The sequence below is a fragment of the Crocodylus porosus genome, unplaced genomic scaffold, assembly GCF_001723895.1.
Source record: "Crocodylus porosus isolate Cpor-Errol unplaced genomic scaffold, CroPor_comp1, whole genome shotgun sequence".
NCBI classification, from domain to species: Eukaryota; Metazoa; Chordata; order Crocodylia; family Crocodylidae; genus Crocodylus; species Crocodylus porosus.
In genome coordinates, this window is record NW_017728947.1 from 86,175,353 (window position 1) to 86,201,993 (window position 26,641).

Sequence of the window (26,641 nt, forward strand, 5' to 3'; positions counted from 1 at the left end):
AAGCATCCAAGCAATTTATATGCTTTCAGCATAAAGAATAATAATGATAGCGATCTGCCATATTTCTTTGCTCCCTAAATGTACACACTGTTTGGCTAACAGAAGGAAAGAGGATAATTTGGAAGTGATGAAGTCCTTTTCATTTGTGATGCTTTATAGTTGCTATGCCACTTAAGGATCACTATGAAGTATCTTACTATATAGTAATAAAATATCATAGCTGTGAAAGCAGATAAATTAAAGCTCTTCAGGTGAAAGATGGTTCCAGGCATATATGTTGTATGTACCCCAGAGGCTGAGAGATAAATAGGGCAAGCCAGCCTCAGTATGTATTCCCAAATTAGGAGTCTTGTTTGAAAACTCAGCTTTAAAATTTTGTGTCTAGCACATCATTAGAAGTTTGGGGAATGTAAGAAGACATGAGATTATATTGCCAGCCTTTAAGGACTTGGGGAAATCCTTACTATAGTGCTCATATATGTGGAAAAGTTAACTGTCAAATCTTATGTTTAAGTTTCCCCCTTTAATTTGTTATACTTGGTAGGGTCAGAGAGCAGGAGATAATTTTGCCTCGTCAAAAAATTAAGTTGGGCTTTATTATTTCATACTGGATATTCACTTCAGATGGATCTCCCTCACGTCCCCCCCCCAAAAAAAAAAAATTAAAAAAAAAACAACCCGACAACAAACAAAACAAACTATTCAGCAATTTCTGAGAGCAAGATGAAAACAAGTTTACCCTTAAGGGGAAAACATTCTTGAATGCTTCTCTTTGAGAGACTTTAAGATGCTTTGGGGCTGGGACTTGACTTGACATTTGATGGGAGTGTGATTTGTGTCCAGGATTCTAACAACATTGCAGGAGCCCAAGTAGGATTTTCCCTACAGTTCAGCTCTGGGATGCTTTGAGCTCTTTTAGGTAAGGGGATTGGAACTGAGAGCAGAGATACTGTCTTGTAGTTCTTTTGATTGCTTCACTGCTGGCAGCAGGGAAAAAGAAACTACCAAATTCAAATGCTGAAGGGATAAGAGCCAGACCTGGAATAGAGGGGTAGCTTGGAGTAAGGGATGAAGAGCAAGCTTGTAACTGAAGTATGGTAGGTGGAAATATGGAACTGGCACTGGGTACATCGCACCTTAGCTAAGCAAGGAGAGAGGGAGCAGTGAAAACTGAGACCAAGCAGGGAGCCTAAGGGCAATAGCTGGAAGAGAATTGGAACTGGCAAGGCAAATAAATTGGAACAAGCAGCCAAGTTGGTCAGGGGAAAGACACTGATTGAATAAGAAGCTTGGAAAGGAAGACCAGGTGACATGGGCATGGGGGAAAGAGAAAAAGATCAGAGGAGGGGCTAGGAGTAGGGGAACTGGGACAGGTTAAGTGAGGACACCAGAGTCTGAAATGAGAGAATAGGATTGGGATAAGGAGCCAACAAGGGGAAACAGAGATAGAGATATAACTTGGGACAGGTTGGAGGGAAAGGAGAAGATGGGGAACCTAGGGAAGTCAGTGATCACTAGTGTCCCCTAGAATGGAATAAGAAGTTCCTGAGCCTCTCTGTTCCTCTGCAGTCAGCTGGTATCTGTGAAATATACCAGCAGATTGCCCCATCTGTGTACACTGTAGGTCCACACAGAGGATAACAACCTACTACTCTTGTCTGTTATTCATGCAATTCAAGTGGCAGTGGTCTGAGCAATGGGCTTAAGTATCTAAATCAGGGGCGGGCAATTATTTTGGGAGAGGGCCACTTACTGAGTGTTGGCAAGCCATCAAAGGCTGCATAACAGGCAGCCCAGGGCAGATTAATACTAATTTTCTAAATTTTTTAGGGGCTCCACAGGTTGGATAGAATGGCCTGGCGGGCTGCATCCGGCCCTCGGGCCGCATTTTTCCCACCCCTAATATAAATGATGATGAGCCATTTGGTTGTCAACATGATAGCATGATAATTCATGTGTTTTTTCAGTTAGAGGCAAGGATTTTTTAGAGTGATATCTTTTGTTGGACCAACTGTATAGCTCAGATAAAGTTAGACAAGCTTTCAAATGCAAGACATCCTTCAGTCTGCTTTTTAATAAAAACTAAGAATAAACACATTCCTCCTCTTCTCCCTCCCTCTGAAACCCCCCCTACAACACCCATACTCGCACACAAATTATGTTAAGATTGTAAAGTCTAACGCTTGACTGTATCTCTTGAATTTGGCCATTATATGTTATTATGTGTATTCTATAACATGGTATTAAATGGTTGCATACCGTTTTTTGCCTCAAGACTTGTCTCATTTAGCACAAAAGATAAACTTACTCTGGGATGAGTTAGATCCATGTAGTGAAGAAGACCTGTGTCTAAGATCCCTGATTTATTTGCTGAAATGACTGGAATGTAAAAAATAAATAAGCCAGAAGATTGCAGGAGATAAATAATGGTCTCCTTTTAGGTGAATCGTGCCCTGCGCAACTGGATTCTAGACTTCCCTGTACTACAGAATTCCCATGTGCTACAACAAACTTTTCAGAGCTGATTGCTAACCCTGTGTTCCTGGGTACCTAATCTGAGACTCTAGTATTTGGAAAAGTCCTGAAAACTCAGCTGCAACTAATGTTAAACAGGAAATGTACATTGAACAAATTAAGTGCTATATAATTAAATGTCAAGTCCTGGGTTTTTCGAATTAGACGAACAAAATTTGTCAGTTCCTCCGTCTGCAGAGAAGAAGATAATGCCCCTATATTTTACCATGCTGGTGAGAAAATAAATTAATGTTTGTAAAGAACTCTAGACTAGAATGATACGCACCATAGAAAAAGTCCATAAGGAAATAAGTAGTTCTGTATTCAGAGCAGGGTTTGAACAGTTTACAGTAAATAGCGCTTGGGACCATACTCTGAACAATGAACAGAAAACAAGATATTAAATAAACTGCTTGTTAAGTGAGTAAAAGTCCATTCTGCCCGGTGGAAAAATATAGTGTGAGGTCATATAATTTGCCTATAAAGCAGGCGCACCCAGGCATGGGGATTGAATTAAGCTTTCACAGTTACCCTTAGTTACTCACCTCATAACATTTGAACACTTGATTTGGCATCCTTTACATTTTTTAAGTGGATGTATGTGAGAATAATGTGAATTTTTAGAGAAAACCAAGTCAGAATGTGAGCTTTGGCATTTTAATTAAACCCCATGTGTGGTGTTAATCTATAGCACTTTATTGCTTAATAATTTATTTTATTAATTTTGAACAAAAAATATTTTCTATGCATTTCTTAGGTTAGGATTATATCGTGAAGCTGAAAAACAATTTAAGTCAGCTCTCAAGCAGCAAGACATGATCGATACAATACTATATTTGGCAAAAGTAAGTAGATTTTTCCAATTCAAACAGAATGTATTTGTTTTAAAATAAATTTAAATTCTAATATATCTTTGAAAATCCAAGGGCCAGCAGGCTGAGCTCTAACTTGACACACACACACACTGATTTAAAAGCTTTACAATTTCCTTTTAAAATAGTAAACCAGTCTTCTGTCGGAACAAGTTTAAGCTAAGCATCAGAACTAGCCCAAATTAGAGTGAGAGGTTTTATTTTAAGACATGCATTCCAGAAAATAGTTAAAATTATGTTAGCATGAAGCTTTATTTTTAAAGAATGTTGGTTTTATTATGCATTTCCTTTAGTTTGCCTTATTCTGATACTTTAAAATCATAATATGATAAAATACCTGTGTAGGAAAAATAAATCTCTGGTTTAGATTGTGATGTATCCATGGATTTGGCAGTTTGTGTTAGGAGAGTGCTTGGGGGGGAAAAAGTACTGGTTTTGAGGACTAAACAGGATTTCTTTGGGGAATATACAAGTCTAAAGATACTATCTCTGCTATTTATTGTGTTCTCTTCAACAGCAAATAACAATCAGGACTCTACAGCTGCAGGATAATTGGAGCTGTGTGGCAGGATGGTTCCTAGGGGTGCCATGACCTCCCCAGCGCACTTGCCCACCGTGCCAAGTCTGGGTCCTGAACATACCCTCTATCTCGCCTGCCACGTCTTTGATCTTATATTATCAATGGGAGGCTGCCTTCTTGCCTCCCTTGGCACGGGGCCAGTCTTGCTATACCACGATTCCGGGGCTACTCCCTGTGCCGGCCCTCGCCGGCCTGTCTCTGTGACTGTTCTAAGTAGCCCACTCTCTCTTCGGGCTTCCTAGTAGACTCGCCTTCTCTCCGGGGCCTTCCACTGGGCTTGCCCCCTTCCAGGGCTTCCCCTTCACAGGCAGTGCCCCACTGGGCCTGCCCAATGTCCAATATACGCACCCTCTCCCAGGGCCTGCTCAATGTCCAATATACACATCCTCTCCCGGGGCCTGCTCAATGTACTCGCGCCTCACATACTCCCCTGCCCCCACCGGGGCCCTTGCTCACGCTTCTCGCTCTCTCTGCCCCCACCGGGGCCCTTGCGCTTCTCGTGCACCCGCCTGCACTGGGGCCTTCTATGCCCGACTCGGGCTTCCTGTGCTTGCGCTCCTCGCGCCCCTCGCCCACACTCAGGCCTGTGCTTGCACTTCTCACGCGTCCGCCCACACTGGGGCCTTCCATGCCGGACTCGGGCTTCCCAAGTTTGGGACTCAGGCGGCCTTAGCCTCACCTGGCCCCCAGACCCGCCTTCTCGGGGCTATGCCCCACTGGGGCTCTTCCCAACTGGGGTTCCCAATTGGGGCTCGTCTCGATATCACCCCCGCTGGGCTGGGGTCGGGATACCCCACTAGCTCAAACCCACCTTCCTGGGCCTGCGCCCCACTGGGCTTCTGCCTCTACTGAGCTCTTCCCGAAGCTGCCCACACTGGGCTGGGGTCGGGACACCCCCACAACGCAGCACCCTCAGTGGTGCCAGGAACACCCCCTCTTTACTGGGGAGCTCCTGATGAGGCCTCCTCCACCCCTACAGCCTCGCCCGGTCCTCCGGTATTTATACAACAAACTAAACAGAGCCATCAGCCAACCGGCTGTAACCCAACAACAAGGTTCCTTGCTCAAACATAGGATTTAAGCTCCCTTGCCTCTCTAGTGATAGCCTCCCCGTCAGGGTTCTTTCCACCCTTACCATGCAGTAGCCGCTAGGGTGATCAGACTCCAACCATCGGCCCTGCTCTGCTCAGCTCTACTGCCAAGCTCCCGCACACCAGGCTGGCAGAAGGGAACTGCCCCCTAGGCTCCGGCCTGGGGCTGTTTATAAGGGCCTGGCCCTGCCCCCTTCTGGTCACATGACCAACTTGGTTGTCCCGGCAACCATCACCTGGGTTCCCCTTGTGACTGGCAGCCATCCTTCTTCGCATCTAGGACAGGGCACCTTAGTGTCCCTGTGACAAGCTGCTATACATAAAAACAGTGTAGCTGTCTGCAGTCTCCTAGGAAACCAATAAGTAACTAAAGGAAGCTAGAAACTGATTTCACTTATGAAATCAAAACACAGGTCTGGAAGGGGCCTCTTGGGCCACTGAGTCCAGTTCCCTGCATTCACAGGCAACCATTTACCCAAGGAGTCTCCAAAACTGCCACTTCAAACCTGTGATCACATTCAACCACAAGGCACAAAACCAGAAACACCAAGGACATGCTACGTGCCATAGCTAAAATCACGGGAGGCAAGAACATGGCCAGTACCTTGCCACTGCAGTGACCAGGGAGGATCTGAGGTTCATAATCCTTGCCCTTCTGACCTAGGGGGGGAAATCCTCTGTGACACCAAATTTGTTAATTGGTATAACTAGCAGAAGAGCAAGAATTTCTGACCAGGAACCTCTGAGTTTTCAAAGTACCTGCAAGAGCTTCAGCATGTCCCCATCAAACCCCCACAGCCTTAGCTAAACCAGTGTCCCCGTGATTTAAAGGAAGACTGGAAATAAAAAAAAATGTACAACTGTAAAGAGGCTTCCTCCACCTCTTCACAGAAAAGGAAGGAAAACTGGGAAGACTTACCAGACCAGGCGGAAGCATTGCTTATGCAGGGAACGCCACAGCTACTGGAATGCCATCGTCACTGGTCCTTCCAGATTGATGTTCCCTGCACCCAATGCCCTACTTCTGGTGGAGGAGCTGCACCGCAAGGGGGAGAAGATGCATGGGGAAATCAGGCAAGTTCTGTCTACTCCACCTGAACTCCAGTGGTGCAGGGATGGGGAGAAGACCAGATTCCGGTCTTGGAACTCAAAGGAGCTCTAACTACGGGAGCTGCACTCTGCTGTGTCCTTTAAACAGGGAGACCAGAGAACCAGGAAAAGTTGGAGCAGCTGCAAGCCTCTCAGACTGACAGAAGTTTGTTTTGGGGTTTTTTCCTTTTTTTCTCTTGCATTTGAGTTACAATTCAATATAGCGGGTGGGAACTGATTGATTTTTGGGCCTGATCATGAAAGGGGAAGATACCCTGAACCATGTAAGTGCTATTGAATCACTGTAGGAGCAAAGAAACTGCCTAACTGCCATTAGTTTTCTTTTGTTTTTTTCTTCAATTTAATTTGTTCTTACCTGCAAGTTGTGTGTGGACAAGGAGTGTTTTCCAGCCTAGGGGAAACAGATCTGTACCTTTTAAAAAAAAAAAAAAAAAAAAGGAAGAAAGAAAGGAAAAAGAACAGAAAGCATATAGCATTCTGAATGCTGTGAATGTCTAATACTTACCTGGGCTGTCCTGCCCAGTGATGGTTGCAGTTCCCTTTTTGCTCCAGTGGTGATATTTTCCTGATATTCTCCTGGATTAACCTTGACCTCTCCATCCAGAAGGAACACAGAAAGAGATCCTGAGCCTAGGAAAAAAAGGAAGAACAGAAAAATCGTAGAACATCTGTTAGCAACTGGTAGTCTCCTACAATATCATAACAGCTGGTTGGCATTTGACTGGGGTATAAGGGGAGGTTGAAGCCCTAGGAGGGACAGACCTAATGTCCTTGTAGCAGACTTTCAGTAGGAGAACACCTTCCGATATCTACAAATTACATCAAGACGTAGCAGGCAAGAACCGGGCAATTGCTGCTGGCTGATTCTGCAGGAATAATGAGGCTTTTCCCTCACGGCACAGGCCTGCCAGGCGCAAGGTTGACAGGGACCTTGACCCTATCCTGCACCCCATGGACAACAACATAAAATCCAGTGACATTCATGAGGTAGGAAAAAATGGCTAACTGGAAACCAGCAAGAGCTCTAAAACATGGGATTCCCAGATCCTTTCCATAGGGTTGTGTCTACACAAGACATGTTAATGCACATTAGCCTAATTTAATGTGCATTACAGGTACACACAAGCACCCTTAATGTGCATTTAAAATGATGAAATTGGGCTAATGCAAATACAGGTACCAAATTTAGGCGTGATTAGTTAAAGCACATTAATGCACATGTAGATGCAACCCAGCACTGACTTTAGTGGTGGGTCTGCCCAGCCACTGGGTGCACATAGCAGGGCTGCAGGGACTTGGCAATAACTTCAGTGCCAAGTCCCTGCACATGTAGACACCTGCCAAAAATCAATTAATGAGCATTAGCTTGATGCGCATTAAATTTAGTCATGTTTAAATGCATATGTAGACACACCCAATGAAGAGAAAATTATTTCCAACGTGGGGATTGCAATTACTTGATTCCACATATCATACGTATTGATTGTTGAACCAAGAATTCCCTGTACTGCCAAACTACTTCTTTCATAAACGTATTGAGATCAGTCTTAATGTACTTCATGGACCCACACTACTTTGCTCAGAAGACCATTCCAAAACTTCACTTCTCTGACAGTTAGAAATACTTTAATTTCAAATCTAAAATGCATACATAGCCAATTTTTAGCTATTTGATCTTGAGTTGTTTGGTTTTTTTACCCCTAAAAGCCCTTTCCCCTTCTTATTATTCACTCTGTGAATGTAAAAAAATTAAATCATATTTCCTTCTCAATCTCCATTATTATTAAGTTTCTTTCCTCGTGTCCTTGTGACAAGGTATTTAACAGAATTTGCAGAGTCATTGGAATCTGACAGGGCTGCACCATGAGCATTTCTGCTGTGGCCTGGAACTTGTGATCCCCTGGGCTGTCAACCATGCACCTTAGCACCTGCACAACCCGAGCCCCATTGTAAAGTTAAACATGCCAAGTTACTTTAGTGTTCATAAGAAAAAGTCTCTATTGTCTTAACTATATTAGTGGCCCTTCTTTATAACCCTTCCAGTTAAAGTTAATCTTTCTAATCATTGCTGATCAGAGTGGCACACAGTACCCTGACTAGAGGGTCTTGCCAGTGCCTTGTACTAGTACTTCTTTGTCTCTCCTGAATATAGTTTGCTTAATACATCCTACAATTGCATTTTCCTTTTTCACAGCTGCATCACACTGTTGGTTTATGGTCATCCTATAGTCAGTCAACAACCCAGATATCTGCTTCCTCAGTTGTCTCTAAAGTCTTAAGGCTAGCGTGTTTAAAAAGGAACACATGCAACATGGCTGCCCATATATTTTTTGGAAGTTCAACTGCATAGGGAGTTTGGGATTGGGGAGCTCCCTGCCCATGACCACGTTTAAAAGGCACGTATGTAGCCAGGCTTTTGGGCTGCACACATACCTTTTAAAGGTCCCAGCTTACAGCAACTTGGCAACTCACCCAAGTCCTGGCAGACGTGTGATGAGATCTGAGTAATTTATCCTACATTCCAAAAATCATGCTTCCTTGCGCATCTGGCATGGCAAGACATCCAATTTTTGGGATCCAGAATAAAATTCCTCAGATCCCATCACATTATTAACAACTGCCAGGACTAATGTTCTATTCCACAAGATTCCAAAATCTTCCTGTGTAATAATCTGGTCCTCTTCTGTATTGGCAGTACCCCTCAATTTACTATTATCTACGTTTTTTATGAGAACATCAAGTTCCAGTACCACAGTCATTGATGACCATGTTAAAACCAGAGAGGCACTAAGACTGATCCCTGAGAAATGCTACTGGGAACCACTGTACTTTCACACAGATCATCTTTTTGTATAACCGATTGTAGACTGCTTTTGAGCCAACACCTCCACCTTTAAGCTAACACTCATTGTAGTGTTGACCCCTGTCCTCTCCAATTTCGCTTTTTTCCCCCTGAAGCATGGCAGCAAAAGCTTTACTCAGACCTAGATAAATTAAGTCCACAACATTTGTCCTTATCGATTAAGTCAGTTATTTTATCATAGAAGATTAAGTTACTCAAACTCTTCCTTGGATAAACTCATATTGTGTTTTCTCCATTTTCTGTATGCTTGATTATTCTTTCCTTCAATATCTGTCCTAAGCCCTTGGGTATCGTTCAGAGACTGGATATGCTCACTTACTGGTAGCCGTCAAAACCCTTGAAACTGAAAGTTCTGTCGAAGGAAAGGTAGTCAAAGTTTAGCAAAACAAGTGCCACAGTGTAAACACAAGAATTATTATCTGAAAGTTGATTTCCCCACTCAACTCCAGAAGAATGAAATTAGGTGTCTTGCTTCTATTCAAGCCATTAACAGTATACCCAAAAGAAGCATTCTGAGAGGATGCTTTGTTCTTCATAAAGTGATGTTTACCATACTTTTTTATATTATTTGAGTTGCAAAATAGCTAGCAGTTTTGCAGTTACATCATTATCTTTAGTATCTGAGGCTCTCTCTTCACTGCAGCAATCAAATGTACTAACTCGGTTTAGCCCAACTACTTCTACCGCATAATCACTCAAGTTCAAGAGAGATCAGATGCATTACAAAATATGTGAGCTACTCTGGATGAGTAGATTGGGGGAGTGATTGGATTAGCAGTTGACAAGCTGTCGTAACTCAAGTTACTGCATCCCCAATGCGTTAACTTATCAGCAGCACTTGACGCCCACCTTCCCCAACACAGCTGACCTATGATAGTATCTGGATGCGTATTGGATTGAGGTAAAACTTAAATTACAGTTCACCCTGTCAATGCAGAGAAAACAAGCCCTGAATACATAGCTATTAGGGGTGTGCGAAACAGGCCATATTTGCTTTGGATTAGGATTCGACCCGAATCAGAAGACAGTAGTTCAATTAGTTGATTCAGATCACTGTCCCAATTCAATTCGGCCATATCCAAATCCGAAGATTCGATGCTCGATGATTTGGAGAACCTGCAGTTTCGCCAGCTTTAACAGCTTTAAATGTTTTCTACATACCTCGAGGTACCAGGCACAGCTCATGAACGCTGAGATGGTGGGGCGGACGGAGCGTCCCACAGGAGTGCGGGGTGGCCGCCCATGTTCTTGGTGGTGGACCCCCCCCAGCTCAGCAACCAACCATGGGGAGACCCTGGGGACCCCCCCATACCCAGAAGGCTCCAGTTGCCAGGTTGCAGGGGGAGTCCCCCGCACACTCCACGGTGAACCCAGAAATGGACCGGAAGTGTTCTGGGCCACTTTTGAGTCTACTGCTGAGTGTGCTGGGGACCCCCTGCACTCCTGTGGGGTGCTCCATCTGCCCCACCACCTGTGTTCACGAACTGCCAGGTACCTTGAGGTATGTAGAAAAAACATTAAAATCAGTGTCTATGACCGAATCGTCAAATCTCTCCAAATCTATTCAGAGGGTTCCAATTCAATTTGGAGAGCTTAAAGGGTCTCCTGATTCAAGTCAGATTCAGAGATTAGGCTGCTGAATCGGACCGAATCTCCACTGAATTGAATCGGAGACCGAAACTTCACACAGACCAAATAGCTATGGAAAAGGGTGAGGCAGTTTACCAGAGGTTTTGTATCAGATTTTCTCCAAACTCTGGCACATGCAACATTATCAGTTACATTTCAACGGTTCTGTAAGTCACAACAGCTATTAACTTAAAAAAAGGTGAAAGCAAAGACTCTTGAGAATTATTGTTTAAAGGACAGACAGAGTAGTTAGCAGAGGTTAAAGAAAATGCATCAAAACACAGGCATTCTCAGACCTTAGGAGGGAGAAAGGGGAGGACAGCTGCATGCTCCCCGTCAATCATAGAAGAACCCATTATGACTTTGAAGTCATTATGTAGAGAAAAGCTGAATATGTCAGGAAATATGGATCCCTCAGGTATACAGTCTTTTTCTTGCTATAGAAGAAAGACTTCACAGATAGCCTAGTACATAATTGATTCTTTAAAATCCAGTCTAAAAATCATCATTTAGTAAGTTAAGGGATATATGAAGATAAGGTATGATATGCTGAACTTACTGGGGATGACTTGTATAAGTTACTTATTTCTCAGATGCTTGAGTAAAACAACCAACCCATACCCTATACCCTTGCTGTTTAAAGAGTTATACTTTGCTGCCATGTATTCTCTTTTCTGCAGCATTGTACAGAGATTTGATTTGTAAGAAACAGTTGGTAAGAGAAGTAATAAAATAATCTTAAATGTTAATTAAAGAAAGCAAAATGAGTGTGACAAACAAAATGGAGCCTTTTTTTACAGTTTGAGACTTATTGCAGATGTTCATCAGAAACTGCTGAAACTGACGACTTTTATGACGAATGTTTTCAAGAGTGTTTTAGATAAAACAATGACATCCACAGATGGAGGGTGCTAGCAGTAGACTGTTGGGGCATTTATACATGAACTCTGGGAGGGGGGGTGAGGGGGGCTATAATTAGGTGGCTCCGAGAGCTGGTGTATTTAAAAGCGCCTGGAGAGTCTTGTGTATCAGCATCCCCACGCTTCAAAACGGCAGTGGGGGTGCTTTATCTAAAGCTCATTCATCACTTTAAATTACTGTGGGGGTCACAGTAAATTACTGTACTCCAGCAGCCTCCAGAATCTTGTGCATCGGTGTCCACACACTTCAAAATGATGGTGGGGGCACTTTATCTACAGCTCATTCAACAAGGTTTAGATAAAGCGACCCCACCAACATTTTGCGAAGTGTGGATGCTGATACATGAGACTCCAGAGGCTGCTGGAGCATAGTAATTACCATGCTCCTGCAGACTTGATTAATCAGTAATTATGACATGTTGGAGCAGGCTCCCTGCTCATGTATAGGCACCCTTGGTGTCCCACTGCTTAAAATGTGTACTTAGTTGATAGTGTCACTTGGTGCAGTCAGGGTCTAGACAAGTATCCAAAGAAAAAAAAGTCAGTGTCATTCTTTCCTATTCCTTTCCTCCCAGGCAGCTATTACTTTTTCATCTTAACAGAAGAGATGCTGAGCCAGTGAGTCTCAGCCAGGGTGCCATGGCCTCCTGGGTATCGTTCCCTCTAAGCTGTGTGGCGTGTGTGGCTGCATGGGTATGCTCATGCCACACTGCCAGGCATGCCTGTGCAGCCATGCACACTGCGCAGCTTAGAGGGAACACTGGTCCTGGGATGCCCTAAAATCCTTTCAGAGGTACCATACAAAGTGAGCACTGTTGGGTGCACAAACATGATTCACAAGATAAACCAAGAGGGCACATCCAGACGAGCGTGCATGTGCGTTTCCCAAGGGACAAACAGCAGCAGCAGATAGTTGTGCCACTGCTACTTGCCCCCAAGGAATGCTCATGTATGTGCGCCCTAGCGTGTGGCAAGTGCCCCAGGTGGGGTAGGGGAGGCTGGGACCAGCTCTGGGGCTGGCTCCAGCAGCCTTACCTGGGGTCCTGGGGACTTGCTAGGGCTCTAGCAGCAGCGATCTAGCGCATGGAGCATGTCTCCAGCTGGCCATGCTGCCACCACATGCACTACCCTGCTTTTTTCAGACACATGTTTTTTTGACACTGGGATGTCCCAGTGTTAAAAAAAAAACCCTGCTGCACTGCAGGTTAGCAGCACGATGAATGCCTGCATGTGCAGCATGTGCAGTTTGCAGTGCCACAGATGGGTCTGCGCTGCTACATAACACACGTGCACTCATCTGGACATGCCCAGAGACTTTACATGGGAATTCATAATGTTAAAAAAATTCTTACTTCTTGTAATCCGAGTTCATTACAACAAAAGCATTGCTAAATTATTCTTCTTTAGTCAAAAAGAGTGAAAACAAAGACCTAGCATTTTTTCAGGGGTTCCTCAAATCTATCAGGGTGTTCTTCAAATCTATTGAGTGGTGCTTTGAGTCTAAAGAAGATGAGAACCACTATGCTAGGCAAATACCAGCTTTACTACGCTGATTCTGGTATTACAATTACCACTGCTTTTGTATTGATCAGCTTAAAATTGCAGCCCCTTCCTGAAGAAATGTATGCCATCCTTAAAACTGCCTCACTATCACTGTTCAAAGAAGATTGTTTTGTGTATGCATTAAGTAGCATATCTTGTATACAGTTAATTAAAAATTGTGACAATAACGAATTCTACTCAAAATTTTGTATAGGATATCCAAAAGTATAGTTGTTGAAGTAGAGTTGCTGCTAGTTGCGGTGCTTTAATATATGATGCACTATCGGTGCTTTGCTCCACTGCTTTACCATTATGTTAAATGAGAGCAGCAATGCCAGCTAATTTTCCATGGCTGATGGATCAAGCATTATATTAAAATGTCATTCCACTAGAAGAAGCTTTCTCAAGAGATTTTGCTTCATTCCGAAATGTGTGTAGCCCAGTGGTTCTCAACTGTGTTAGATTGAAGGCACCCCTTAGAAAATGCCAGCACCTAGCTTCCAGTCATTTCTTGACTGCAGAAAAATACTAGAGCTGTTCTTCTCTTGCAAAGAACTCAGAAAGGCCACAACAGGGCAGAATGTTTTTGACATTATGGATTCCTATTTGTAGTCTTACAGGTTGATTTTGTAAATCATGTGTAGGTGGTTTTTATACCCAACAGTGCTAATATTATGCAGCTTTGAATGGCACCCTTACAAGGAACTCATGGCACCCTGGTTGAGAATCATTGGTATAGCTATGGTTCTGCCACTGGTGATTTGGATAGCTTGAGCGATTCATTTACAAAATGTTTTTATTTCCAACTTAAAAGTGGGTTCAAGGGCAGTAGTATCTGAAATTTGCACCATCTGACTGCTACTTAAATGGCGTGTGCAATGACAGTCAGTGCCCTCAGTCTGGTATTTACAGGACTCATCACAGTTAGCATGTGTCAGCATTGTCTTTGTTTTCTGTTGCTGCTGGCCAGGGAGACTGAACTAGTAGAGAGTATCTTGTCTAAATCTGACCAAGGCTTGTAGGCACAAAATGAAGAAAGCTTGCAAATGTTGCTTTTCTGTGCTATGCACTATTTCACTAAAGAAATGTAACTATTCATGTTGATCTCTCATTTTATGAACCTTAAATGCACTTAATTTAAAACTGAACCTCATGGGTTTTCCACTCATATCACTCCTAGAGACCAGTTTTTTTCAAAAGGCAAAAAATCCTATCACATAATGCTTTAGTTTTAAAGTAAATATTTACTATCTCTAAAGTGGCACCAGTGTACAATGTAGATAGTTTTCTAAATTATAGAAGAGAATGTCTCTTGTGCAGCTCAAATGTATTTTTTGTAGTAAAAGATGTAGTGAAAATTGCCAATATTTTTCCCTTAATGCTTATATGAACTTCATTTGAACATATGTTACCACGCAAAATTGATACACACACGTATTCTGTCTATTCTTTTAGTACATGTACACACAAACAAAATTGCTTGTCTGCCTCCCCGCAGATGATTCTTATTTTTGTCAGAGAGCTGTAAAATCATACAAGTCATGGCATTTAGACAACATGTTTACACACCTTTATTTTCTTAGGTGTATTTGCGCTTGGATCAACCTTTGACAGCTTTAAATCTTTTCAAGCAAGGATTAGATCGATTTCCTGGAGAAGTGACCCTCCTCTGTGGGATTGCCAGAATCCATGAGGTATGTGCATATTATGTGGCCTCTAACACAGAGAAGGTTAAAAGTAGTAGGATTTCAATATATTTGCATGGTCATCAGAAAGTCACTCTGCTTATTACTCATAAAATGTTGTATTGCTAACAGCACAAGTTATGTTGTACAAAAAAAAAGTGTCTATGAAAATCAAGATTTCTTTGCAGGTTTTTTTGTTCAAGTAGTTAGATATACCAGATGGTTCATGTGTTCCCTTTTCTGATGTATAAAAACAAATCACCTGATTTAATGTGGGTTTATTTCCAGACAGGTTTGTGTATGGTTCATAAAGTTCATTGGTCTAAAACAGAAGAAACACATGTTTTAGTCACCAGTAGCTTGTTGGTAGGATTAAACTGCAGGATAGTCTGCAGATCTGTGCTACCTTTATTAGTACCATAAGTTGCTTTGAATTAATTAAGTTAGGAAAAATCACTGAAGTGTAAATGTTTTGTTGCTTAAATAGTAGGGGGGTTTAAATAGAACTAATTTTAAGAATTATTTCATTGTAGGCAGATGTAATAAGATCTCATTTTGCATAAACAGAAAGCAATCATGAAAAGAAGGAGTACTGATGTACCTTGAACGCTGACAGATGGTAGTGATGTTATATCAAACACAAATGTGCAGAAGGAAATCATGCCTTCTTTGTCCAAGAGCTGTATCTGGTATCTTCCAACTCACCTGTGTTCTCCAAGCACAAACCTAATTCCATTTTAAAGTGCTTTGAGTTATTTAGAGAGAGAAAAATTGAGATAACAGTTGTATCATTGTCTTTGTGGCCATGTTATCTGAATTTTTTAAAGTTCTGAGTCCAGCCTGATGCAGTGTGCAGCCCCAAATGTAGTGTGCTGGGTCAAGCTGTGGACCGACCCTGTGCACCAGCCCAGTCTGGTGTGCGGGGTCATGTCATCTGACCTGAGGGATTCTTCATGAGGCTGGAAATTTGACATTGCAAACCTCCTAGAGGTGCAGCAATTAAAGTTGCCACTGCTTTCTTGTTGCCAAATTTCTGAACACATGGTGAGCATCATTTTTCATATATAATGCACACCCCAATTTCCACCAGCTAGGTACAAGGGGTAGGGGGAAAGTGTGGATTATATGTAAGAAAATATGGTACTTTGAAGGTAACCATTCCACAAAACATTACAATTTTAGAGGGTATACCTGGGTGAACAATTCGGAGTATGAGTCCTGCAGCCTAGAACTATCATACAATGCTGGAGTTGCCATGGCATGTATAATATAGCATAAATGTATAAAAATAGCATTTGCACATAGTAACTATTGTAAACAGACTTTGGAAAACACCAGATGTACCTTTAAATGTAGTTGTCATAACTGTGCACTATTAATCCTTGACTTAGAATCAGTAAAATGTTTTCTGGCATTATACTCGTTTAAGTCAGTGTATATTTTACTATGAAGCCAAAATGTAGGTTATACTTTATGTTCAGCGAACAGGACACAGAAGTCAGCCTTAAAGGGTGCTAGTTCTTTGGAGTTTTTATCTATGAGCTCTGATGAACTCAGCAGATTACACAATATAAAGATTATCGTAAGTGATACAAATAAGAATTACTAGTGGCTTCAAAATAAGTATCTTATAAATGCAATTTTTTATTTTCAGGAAATGAACAACATCTCGTCAGCTGCAGAGTACTACAAAGATGTCTTAAAACAAGACAACACTCATGTGGAAGCCATTGCATGCATTGGTAGTAACCACTTTTATTCAGACCAACCTGAGATAGCACTGCGGTTTTACAGGTACATCTGTTAGATGAACATTAAGAATGATATTTTTAATACTGATATCACCAAGAAAAATACTTGAATGCATTAATAGAAAGGGGTGGAAGAGCTAGAGAAATAATCACCAGCATGCCTACTCTAAAACATCTTGTATACTAATAATATGGTACTTATATTTAAGCATTTTATACATACAAAATAAAAACAAAACACAAAAGAATCACAATTGTTGATTACCTGACTTTTAAAAAAAAAAAGTGAGAAGGGGCTAAAAAAGTATGGTGTGATCTGGAAACATAGGCTGCTTACAGATTTCAACACCCCTCTCCCCTTCCCCTCCCTCCAAAAAAAACTTCATGCTTTGCCGGAAGAGGCATTGCGTTAGTTGGACTTGGCTTGCCCAACGTCCATATCAATCAGATGCTTCAGTGTGGCTTTTTGACACTTTTTTATCTGAAGCTGATTCAATCATCTTTTAGATAAAAGTTCCAAAAAAGCTCTATAAAATTGCCTGATTTATACAAACATTGGGTGAGCCAGACCAACTGATGTGATGCCTCTTCTGGGTATGTGCTGGGCTTGGCATGGAAGCACACCAATTTTAAAGTGCTGGGGCTTGTGGGGTGGGGTGTTAACCTTTGTAAGCAGCCATAGGATCCAACTCTTACCTCCATTCATATTCAGGAGGCACATGACAGCTTGTAGTAAGAGTTGCAAGGTCTTTTGAAAAGCACCATGGTCCAGCACCCTGGAGTGTAAAAAGAAGTGACTTCATAAAGCTCAGCTGGTAAAGCTGCCAAAAGAAGAGATGGATCAGGGCAAGGATATAGCCAAAACTCATGACTTAAAGTAAAATCAAATGAACCAGCATATTTGAAATGTCAAAGTGTTCTACTTTATAATTTCACAGAAAAATTTGCATAATCTGATTCTGTTCACAGAAAATAAGTCCACTGAAGGGACAAGACAGAAATGATACATCTTTACCAAGCAAAAGACTAACTACAGATTTTTTTTAATTCACAAGTGCTATAAATTTTTTTTTTTTTTGGTTTAGTTCCAAGTATTGTTAGGTAATATGCCTAGTCTTTCCTAATCCTGTTGGGGTAGAGTGAGACATGGTGAGGGCAGGAGTGGGGAGGAGTCTTTCTATTTTGAATGGAATTCATTCTTGCAATTAATCTTAAAAAAAATAAATAAAACAACAGATATGTTCTCTCAAACCAGGCGGCTCCTGCAGATGGGTGTTTATAACTGCCAACTTTTCAACAATTTGGGACTTTGTTGCTTCTATGCCCAGCAATATGACATGACTCTGACCTCATTTGAACGTGCACTTTCTTTAGCTGAAAATGAGGAGGAGGCAGCAGATGTTTGGTACAATTTGGGACACGTGGCTGTGGTATGAATATTTGAAATATCTTCTAAGTGTTTTTTTCATTCTATACAACTATAACAATGCCATAGCAGCAATTGGTATGATAGACTGAATGTGTTAATATAAAGAAAGTACAGTTTAAAGTCTGATATAATACAGAATAAATTATATCACGTAGTAGTTATGAGTTTGCCATCAATTAAAAACACAGAAAAACACCAAAAGAGAGGATAATTTTTCATTCTTTCAGAGCCTGGCATACATCTTGGTGAAATAAACACCCTTATCCAAACAAAACTGCATTTGATGGAACTTGTTCCAGTGCCATCCCACTTGAGAAACAGAAAATTAAAATGGAGCTACTTCTTAACAGAGATGAGAGTTTTATAGTGCCATATGCTGTAGGATATATTTTTTATGGAAATATAATGAGAACTGAGAGTAATGTATGAAAAGGCAGGAGAGAGAGTTAACTGTGTTAGTCTGCAGTCAGGCAGAAGGCAAAGGATGGTGGCACCTTAGAGACAAATGTTCAGAGAGGCACAAGCTTTCACAGGCACAAGCCTACTTCATAACATAAGTCATAACATAAGTGCCATATTAGGTCAGACCAATGGTCCATGTAGTCCAGTACCCTGTCTCTGACTGTGGCAGGTGTGGATGCTGCAGGGGGGAGAGCTTTGAGCTGGACATCTGTAAAGCAGTCTATCCCCTATTCGGTACCTTCCCTGGCATCCACCATTTATTGGGTTAGAGATGCCAAAGAAAACATCTTCAACCATTTTGTTCAATAGCCACTCATTCATGAATTTTTACAGTCCCTTTTTGAACCTGGCAATGTGCTTCTACCACTTCCTGTAGCAATGAATTCCACAAGTTTACACATTGTATAAAATAGTACTTTCTCGTTAGTTTTAAAAATGTCACCTACTCATTTCAGTAGATGCCCCCTACTTCTAGTATGCTGAGACTTAGTGAACAACAGTTCCTTGTTCACTAGGTCCACAAACCTTCATGATTTTATATACCTTTATCATATCCCCTCTCAGCCTTCTCCTTTCCAAACTGAAGAGTCCATTTATAGCATCCAACAAAGTAAGTTGTTCCCTACAAAAGCTTGTGCCTCTCTGAACCACCCAACGCTGCCTTAATGAAAAGGCATGTGTACCTCTGATTTGTCACTGTTTACTTTCTTAACAGAAATTTACAGTTTAAATACAAATTTCTAAATATAAAACATAAAATTGTTTATGCTACTTATTGGTCTATGTTCATTAACTAGAGCTTTCTCAGCTTTCTTGGTAAAATTCTTTCATTTTGAAAGAGAACACCAAACTGGGTTACACAATGCCTTAGAATATGCTTCCAAGTAATGCTGCTGTTGTGTTATTACGTGTTCACTATTTAGGTCCTGACTGTGCTTTGACTAAAGTCAGTCGGATTAGGAGGAGACCCTTAAATACAGAGTCTGACTTACCTAGAATTTAAAACATACCATGATGTAGGTATTTGCCAATGCCAGTTTCAAGGTGATCTAACATTTTTATTACTTGCATTAATGATCTAGAGAAACATTAGTGAACAGGAGGTATTGATGTTTGCACTAACTACAGTGCAAGCAGCACTCCTAGATCACTTTCTTCTATACAGGGAGGAAAGAACAGATACATGAGAACAATTAGTAAGAAAGTTCTTGTTCTTATTGAAGTTAATATTTTATTCTACAACAGCAAATCTGATGAAATGATCTTCTAAACAACCTAAAATATATATAATATTCAACTTTTTGATGAGTAAACAAACAAAACTTATTTTTTAGGGAATAGGGGACCTGAACTTGGCCTACCAGTGCTTCAAGCTTACCCTAGCCAGTAACAATGACCATGCAGAAGCTTACAACAACTTGGCTGTTCTGGAGATGCGAAAAGGTCACGTTGAGCAGGTTGGTGTCAAACTTTAAATCTATGCTTGTTTTAAACCTCGTGTAATGCCTTGCTCTCAGGAAAATTTAGTTTGCAGTGAGTAAAAAATCAGTCAGATATACTTGCTTGGAGGTGAAGACTAGCTCAGCCACACATTTTGAGGTCCCTTCCAGCCCTAATGTCTATGAAATCTATGAAATCTATTTTGAGAGAGCCTTTGGATCTTCATAGCAGGCCACACTGGCTTTCCCTGTTCTGATAGAGCAGGTGCTAACTAAAGACAAACAGTGCTAGTGGTGTCCTAGCAACTGTAACTCAGGGAATTTTTGTTATCTTTAATGTTCAGATTTAGCCTGCTACTCCACATGGGAGAACTTGCAGCAGGTTAGCCCTCAGGGGAGAAAAATGAGGCTTAGTGACAGGGACTTGATTGGTTCACAGAAGAACACACAAGTGAGGCTGACTGTCTAGTAGTAAGTAGCACCAGCATTTAATCAGACAGCACACTCGGGAAACGATGCCAGGTTCAGATCAGGATATCTGGGCAACCATCCTCCCAGTCTGGTGACTTGGGATGATCATGTTGCAAGTTACCTGGCCAGCATTCATGGGAGCCTTGCCAGCCTAAAATATGTAAGTGGGCTTTCCCCTCACACTGATTCTTGAAATTTTTTCTTAAGTTTGAGTGGTTAGAACTGCCCAAATGACCGAGCTGTCAAAGGAATTTGGCTCCTGATTTGGGGGACTAAACCTTGTTTCTAAGTTTGGTGTCCCATCTCTTTATTTGCATTAGCAAGATTTTTCACCAACAGGAACACAGAGTTGACAATGATGGGGAAACTAGCAGGGTTTTTTTGTAAAATAAATAAAAATGGTAGCCCAGAAAGGGAAAAAAAAGATTAAAATTGTGTGGTCCGAATAATCAGAGCATCCAAATTATCCCATGGATAATTTAATGGAGTAGGCACCCCAATAGAATAAATACAAGTTGTTGGCTGAGATAGAAAGTGAGCATCTCTGTGAAATGTGAGTGGCAAGGCTTTCAGTACGCCTTACTGAAGAGGAAAGTCGCTAACAGCCAGAAATCTGAACTTTGGTATCGGTCTCTTAAATAAATTGTATTTTTTTTATATGGAGTACCATGGAAAACCCAACACTAATAACAGCCTGTGCTATTGCACTGGAAATATATATATAGAAATTCATATACAGTGATAGCCACCATTTTACGGGTACCTTTGTACCATTGGGACCCTGAACATAACTAAATAATAGCATGTTTTCACGTGAGAATGTGTGTAGTAATCCAAAAAAAATGACAGGTTTTACAGAAACTGTATGCTTTCAGGCAAGGCTCTTTCTAGCATCCCTGAAGTCAATGAGAGCTTGGTTTACTCAGCTTGCCCAATCTATATAGCATGTTGCATGTATCTGTATGTAGTGATACACATACCATTGACTTTCCTGCAGTTTACATGCAAAAGTAATTAGAATAGTCCCCAATGGGCTTACATGCCAGATAGTGTAATAAGCAGCAGACCAAAGAAGTAATATAAAAAGCATGTCTGACTGAATTGGTTGCCCCAATGCCTCCAGGTGTGGGTTGATGAGTAAGGCAGTGAAGGGATGGGGCTTAGAGAAGTGGGGGGAAAACAGCCTTCAGTGAGCCCAAAACCAGGCTTAAATTTGCCTCCCAATTCTGGAGCAAAGTGCCTTAAGTACTCTGTGGCAGCACCCTAGTTAGGCCCTCAGTAAGGTCTATTAATCTTTTTGCATTAGCTGCAAAACTGCTCTGCTGGATTTATGATGCATACATGAACTACAGCATGATGTACAGTACTTAGGTGAATTGCCTTCTAATCAGCAAGTATTCTAGCAATCACCAAGGTAACATTTAACTATATCCTCCAACTGATATATACTGTGACACATGAAGTTCAGTTTTAGTTTGTTTCATATTCAGACAACATATATACATTAGAATCGCAAATGTAGTCACAGTGGGAGAGGTAGCAAGTGTCTACGACTTGAAAACAAGGGATGACAATCATAATGTTATTTTTTTGTTTTTTACCCATATAAATGTATTTCATTACAGTGTGTATAGACCAAACTTTTTCTCATTACTTAGTATGTTGTGTAACAGCAATGGCAGTAATGGTGAAAAATTTGCTGGCCTATGTAATCCATGAAATTTTGCAGCTGTTAGTTTTGTAGTTAATTGTTTCCTTGAAGCATCAAGGAAATAAATCTGACAGAAAAGAAAATACGCAATGAGTTTGCTGACAACATTATTAAATTGAATAGCAAAGAAATAATTGGCTAATGTTTAGGGCTATCTAATGAAGATAAAATTCAGTAATTAAACATTTGAAGCTATTACATTTTTCTAGGATGGTAGCCAAAGTTGGCTATATTTGACAAACAGTAAGTTACAGAATTGTTCAAAGTATGGAACAACTTGACTGTTGGGAGACATTTGCAAAGGTGTAAAATTTGGTACCAAATCATACTGTTAAGGTTTAAAAAATTCACGGCCTCTCCCCGTATCACCCCAAAAATAGCCATCTATTGCTTAGAAGCCTCTCTGATGAGAGTACCTTTTATTTCATATGTCAACAAAGTTCTTATAAGAAAACAGATGAATCACAAGTTGACCTTTCTGTTGCGCTACGATTGTGGCATTACTTGCAGCACCCTGTATCCTTATATAGGCGTAGTCATTGTACTGCTTTAATGTTTTCATTAGATTTAATACTAACTCACTTCTCAGTGAGGAGGATGATGCCTGATGGCTACTGAGCAGACTGTTCAATATTTAATAGTACCCTGTCAAGTCTGACAACTTCAAAAAAATCCTTTTAACAATTTGTTTTAAAAATCTGTTCCCCAAAGGCTTCCCCCACCATAAAATGGTTTTGCTGTCAGCTTGCCAGAAGTCTTAATATCCTAGCTATTTAGGCTGAACAAACCAGAATGCTGGGTCATTTGGCAGTGTGGATGCTTACATGCACATCTTGCCATCCTTCAGTTCTCCTGCTGAATCCATTCTTGTGAGCCCCTGGGAGACAAAGTGATGAGAAATCTGCTCTCCAAACATTGTAGAGAGTAGAATTCTTGTCAGTTTGAATCTCCTACCAATATAGAGGAACAAAGCTGCTGGGAGAATGGAGGAGGAATGGCATAATATCAGATATGTGTTCATTTTTGTTTCACTCAGGTCAGGCCTCTTTGACTTACAGCAGCCTGTTTTGGAGGGAAGTAATAGCAAAATAAATGGAGAAAATCTCTTAAACCCAATGGGAATATATTTACTAAGACATCTGAAATCATCCTTTTCAAAGGATAAGAGTTTAGTTTTTAAAGAACTCTTATTACTTTATTATGCAATGTTTAAGACAGGGTAACTTCCAGGTCCAGTAGGAATTAAAATCAGTTTTCCTGGAGGAATGTGTAATTTATTTTGATATTTAGTACCGCACTGCCTATATAATTAAGGATCCACTCCTGTCCTGCTAACTCAGGCAAGGCTTTCATTAATTTCAATCTTATTAAAGTATATTATGCTGCATGTACTAGAGAATGTTGCTCATGTATATTTGAAGACTGCGTTATATTAGTAAAGGCTTATGGGAAAACACAGTACAGTGTGCTTACAGAACAGATTATTCTCATTTTATCCTTCTGCTGTTTCTTCGCGTCCCTCCTCCCCTCCCCCCTCAATCCATGTGTTTCATTATATTTATGCTTTTATCCACATAGGCAAGAGCTTTGCTACAGACGGCTTCATCTTTAGCACCTCATATGTATGAGCCCCATTTTAATTTTGCGACTCTCTCTGATAAGGTAACATGCTATTTTATTCTTCTGTTATCTAAAAGCTGAACAAATCTTGTTTTTCATGCAACAGGATTCTGAAGAGGTAGAGAAAGAAACAAAATGTCTAACCTTTAGATAATACTGGTATGTCTATACTGTAACAGAGAGGGACTTTGAACTGAGAGTGTCATTCGAAGCTTTCTTTTGATCATGTTTGTTTTACAGATACTTTAATAATTCTATTAATGTTGCATAAGCTTAGTGAAACACAAATATTTCATTTTAAAAAATAATTTAGTTAATAATTAAGTAATGTTAATTATTTAGGTTACTGGCTAGCAAGTCTTGCCACTCCACTCAGGGTCAGATCAATTATCATATTTGGGGTCAGGAAGGAATTTTACCCTCTGGACAGATTGTTATGGACTGTGGGGTTTTTGCCTTCCTCTGTAGTGGGGGGCACGGCCTCTACCTAGGATCTCTTGAGCTTATATTGACAACATTTCACAGAAGTAAAACATTAGCTGCTGTGGCTCCCCCACTTTACCTGTGGCAGGTTAGGGTGTTAGGCCTGTGTTGTGTCGGGGTTGATGGTAACCTTATGTAAAGTTTAGATTATGGTTTTTATGGGATGGTTTGATTAGGGATGATTGTGCCTCAGGCTGGGGGTTGGACTAGACCTCTGGATGTCCCCTCCAGCCCACTTCTCTGATTCTATGATTTGTGCCACATTTTATTGACTAGAAGAGTGTTCTGTTTTTAAGCTTGCTTGCCTTTGAATTTTGCTTTTTACCTTCTGTCATAGGAGGCATTTCAGTTACTGAATTAAAAGGTAAATTGGCAAAAGGTAGTTAGAAAAGAAATGCAAGACTGTGGCCACAGACACTTATAATATTTGAAAGATTTCAGTTTGATGGGGCTTTAAAATTTTCAGAAATGGAACGTTTCAGCTATGGACAGATGGACAGCCCGTGCTGTAACCCTCCCAGCGCACTTGAAAAGCATTGTGCCAGCACATAGCAATGGTGCTCTCCAGACAGAGACTGCAATAGGTGGATGGCTGGGCCTATGGCTCTGTTTCCCTGCTCACCAATCAGTACTCCTGGCACTGTTACAGCCAGAGTGCTATGAAACTAGGGGCAGTGGGGAACCCCTGCATTGTGGGATGCCTAGAGGACCAACCTAAAGTATACATGTTCCAAAATGAAATAGTACAAAGTAGTACCTGGAGGCAGCAGGTACATTTTTGCCATGCTTCAGAGCCTTTTATTGGGCACATGTGTCTGTATAATAGCTATTTAAAACATTTTAAATGTTATGTCTGTCCATAGCCAGAGAACTGTTCTCTGTTGAAAAGTTTCCAGATACAACATTTATGTTATGGGTTAGGATTAGGAGACAAACGACAGCATGAACTCGGACTTCTGTCAAACTCAAGTCCAAAATCTATGACATCCTCAGTAGCATTAAAAATAGCAGCTTGTGTAGGTCCTCGAGTTCTGTAAGGTATTTATTTGCCTTGGCTACCTCCTTGTAAATTTAGATACAAGGCTACACTCCTTAGTAAGTGCTGGGCTGCCTGATGTTAGAGGCTTATGTATAAGTATCAAAGTAAAAATAAACCCCTAATTATTAAATATACCTTCTCCAGTGTGAAGCACAAGGTACAGTGTAAAAATGGGTGCCTATAGACATGCTCGTTAGCGTTTTAATTAGAACACTCCAGCATCACATGTATTAAGCCCGCCATGTTTCAAAATGGCTACAGGGATGCTTTAACTAAAGCTTGTTGGTGAGACTTTTTAATTAGAGTGGAGATTTGGGAACCTTTCTAATGAAAACACCCTCCTTACCCCCCCACCTCCGAGCATGTGTATAGGCAGCCAGTGACTCTCCATACTTCGCTGGCACATCTACATGAGACACTTAATGTGCGGTAGACTAATTCTACTGTGCATTAGTGTGTGTCGGGATGTCACCAATGCCCGCGGACCGTTCAGGCACCGCCTGCCCGTCGCCTAGTGTATCCTCACTTTTAATTGGGGTTTCACATGCGCCTGCTTCGCCTGCCATGACTTTGATGGTAACGGAGTTGGTTCAGATGTCCGGCGCGTGCAGTCCAATTATGAGTCTCACCGGCGTCACTTGGGTCCCAAGCTTCTGAGGGCTCCACCGCCCCTACACCCTCGCCCGTTCCACCGGGTGGTGGCCAACCATCTGGTCTGGCCACGTATCCATATGTCACTCAGGTAATCCACAAAAGAAAAATGAACAATCAAAATAAGTCCTACGACCAAAAAAAAGGGGTTCCCTTGATCGGTGCGGCTGCTCCAGCAGTCTGCGGTCGTCCTCCAATACAAACTTGCCCTCTGTGGGGTCGAACCCCCTTTTTTGGCTCTTGAAGAGCCCCTTTGGAGGGCTTAATCCACTTTCCCTTTCACAGTCCAAGCTCACTGTTGAGCTGCGCCCCAATTACAGGGACTACGGTACCCAAAGTCAAAAAGTGCCCTTCTATTAGGGTCTTTATGGTACTCAGCTCCAGCCAGGCTCCATCCAACCGGGCTGGTAAACAAACAGTCCTATGCCCTGCAGGGGCCAGCAGACCGGGCTCAAAAACCCGCTGGGGCTTTGCCCTTTTCCAGAGGTTCCTACCAGCACTCAGCATTGCTCGCAGCGTCCTTTGCAGCGTCTGCCGGTGTGCTCCATCACCTCCACGTCCTCCTTCCGGTTCCGCATCGCTCCTGTTTGTCAGCCCCGGCCTCTCTCTTATGTCAGCAAAGGGAGTACCAGCCCCTCCCTTCCCCACACACCTGGGTAAGGGGGATTTCTGCCTGGCTCCTTGGGGCTGCGGACCTGGGGCCACTGGCCCTTCGCTCAGCCTGGGAGCCAAGGAGCCTGCTGGCTCTTTCTCTCCCTCACAGTGTGTCACAGCAAAAT

The 26,641-nt window shown here is 41.6% G+C and overlaps 1 protein-coding gene and 1 long non-coding RNA gene across 2 annotated transcripts in view; one reads left to right on the forward strand and one right to left on the reverse strand.

The window, feature by feature from the left end:
* TTC8 (tetratricopeptide repeat domain 8) overlaps positions 1 to 26,641 on the forward strand; it is a 62,556-nt gene that overhangs the window by 34,550 nt on the left and 1,365 nt on the right. Inside the window, exons 9-14 of the mRNA XM_019552386.1 lie at positions 3,272 to 3,359; positions 14,705 to 14,815; positions 16,461 to 16,600; positions 17,813 to 17,987; positions 19,783 to 19,905; positions 23,648 to 23,731. Coding sequence (XP_019407931.1) covers positions 3,272 to 3,359; positions 14,705 to 14,815; positions 16,461 to 16,600; positions 17,813 to 17,987; positions 19,783 to 19,905; positions 23,648 to 23,731 — 721 coding nt within the window. The remainder of the gene's footprint in view (positions 1 to 3,271; positions 3,360 to 14,704; positions 14,816 to 16,460; positions 16,601 to 17,812; positions 17,988 to 19,782; positions 19,906 to 23,647; positions 23,732 to 26,641) is intronic.
* Positions 1,823 to 24,377, reverse strand: LOC109321668. Its single transcript, XR_002104134.1, has 3 exons — positions 24,224 to 24,377; positions 7,092 to 7,097; positions 1,823 to 1,833 (listed from the first exon to the last, which is right to left on the reverse strand). It is a non-coding gene; the product is annotated as an uncharacterized LOC109321668 (long non-coding RNA).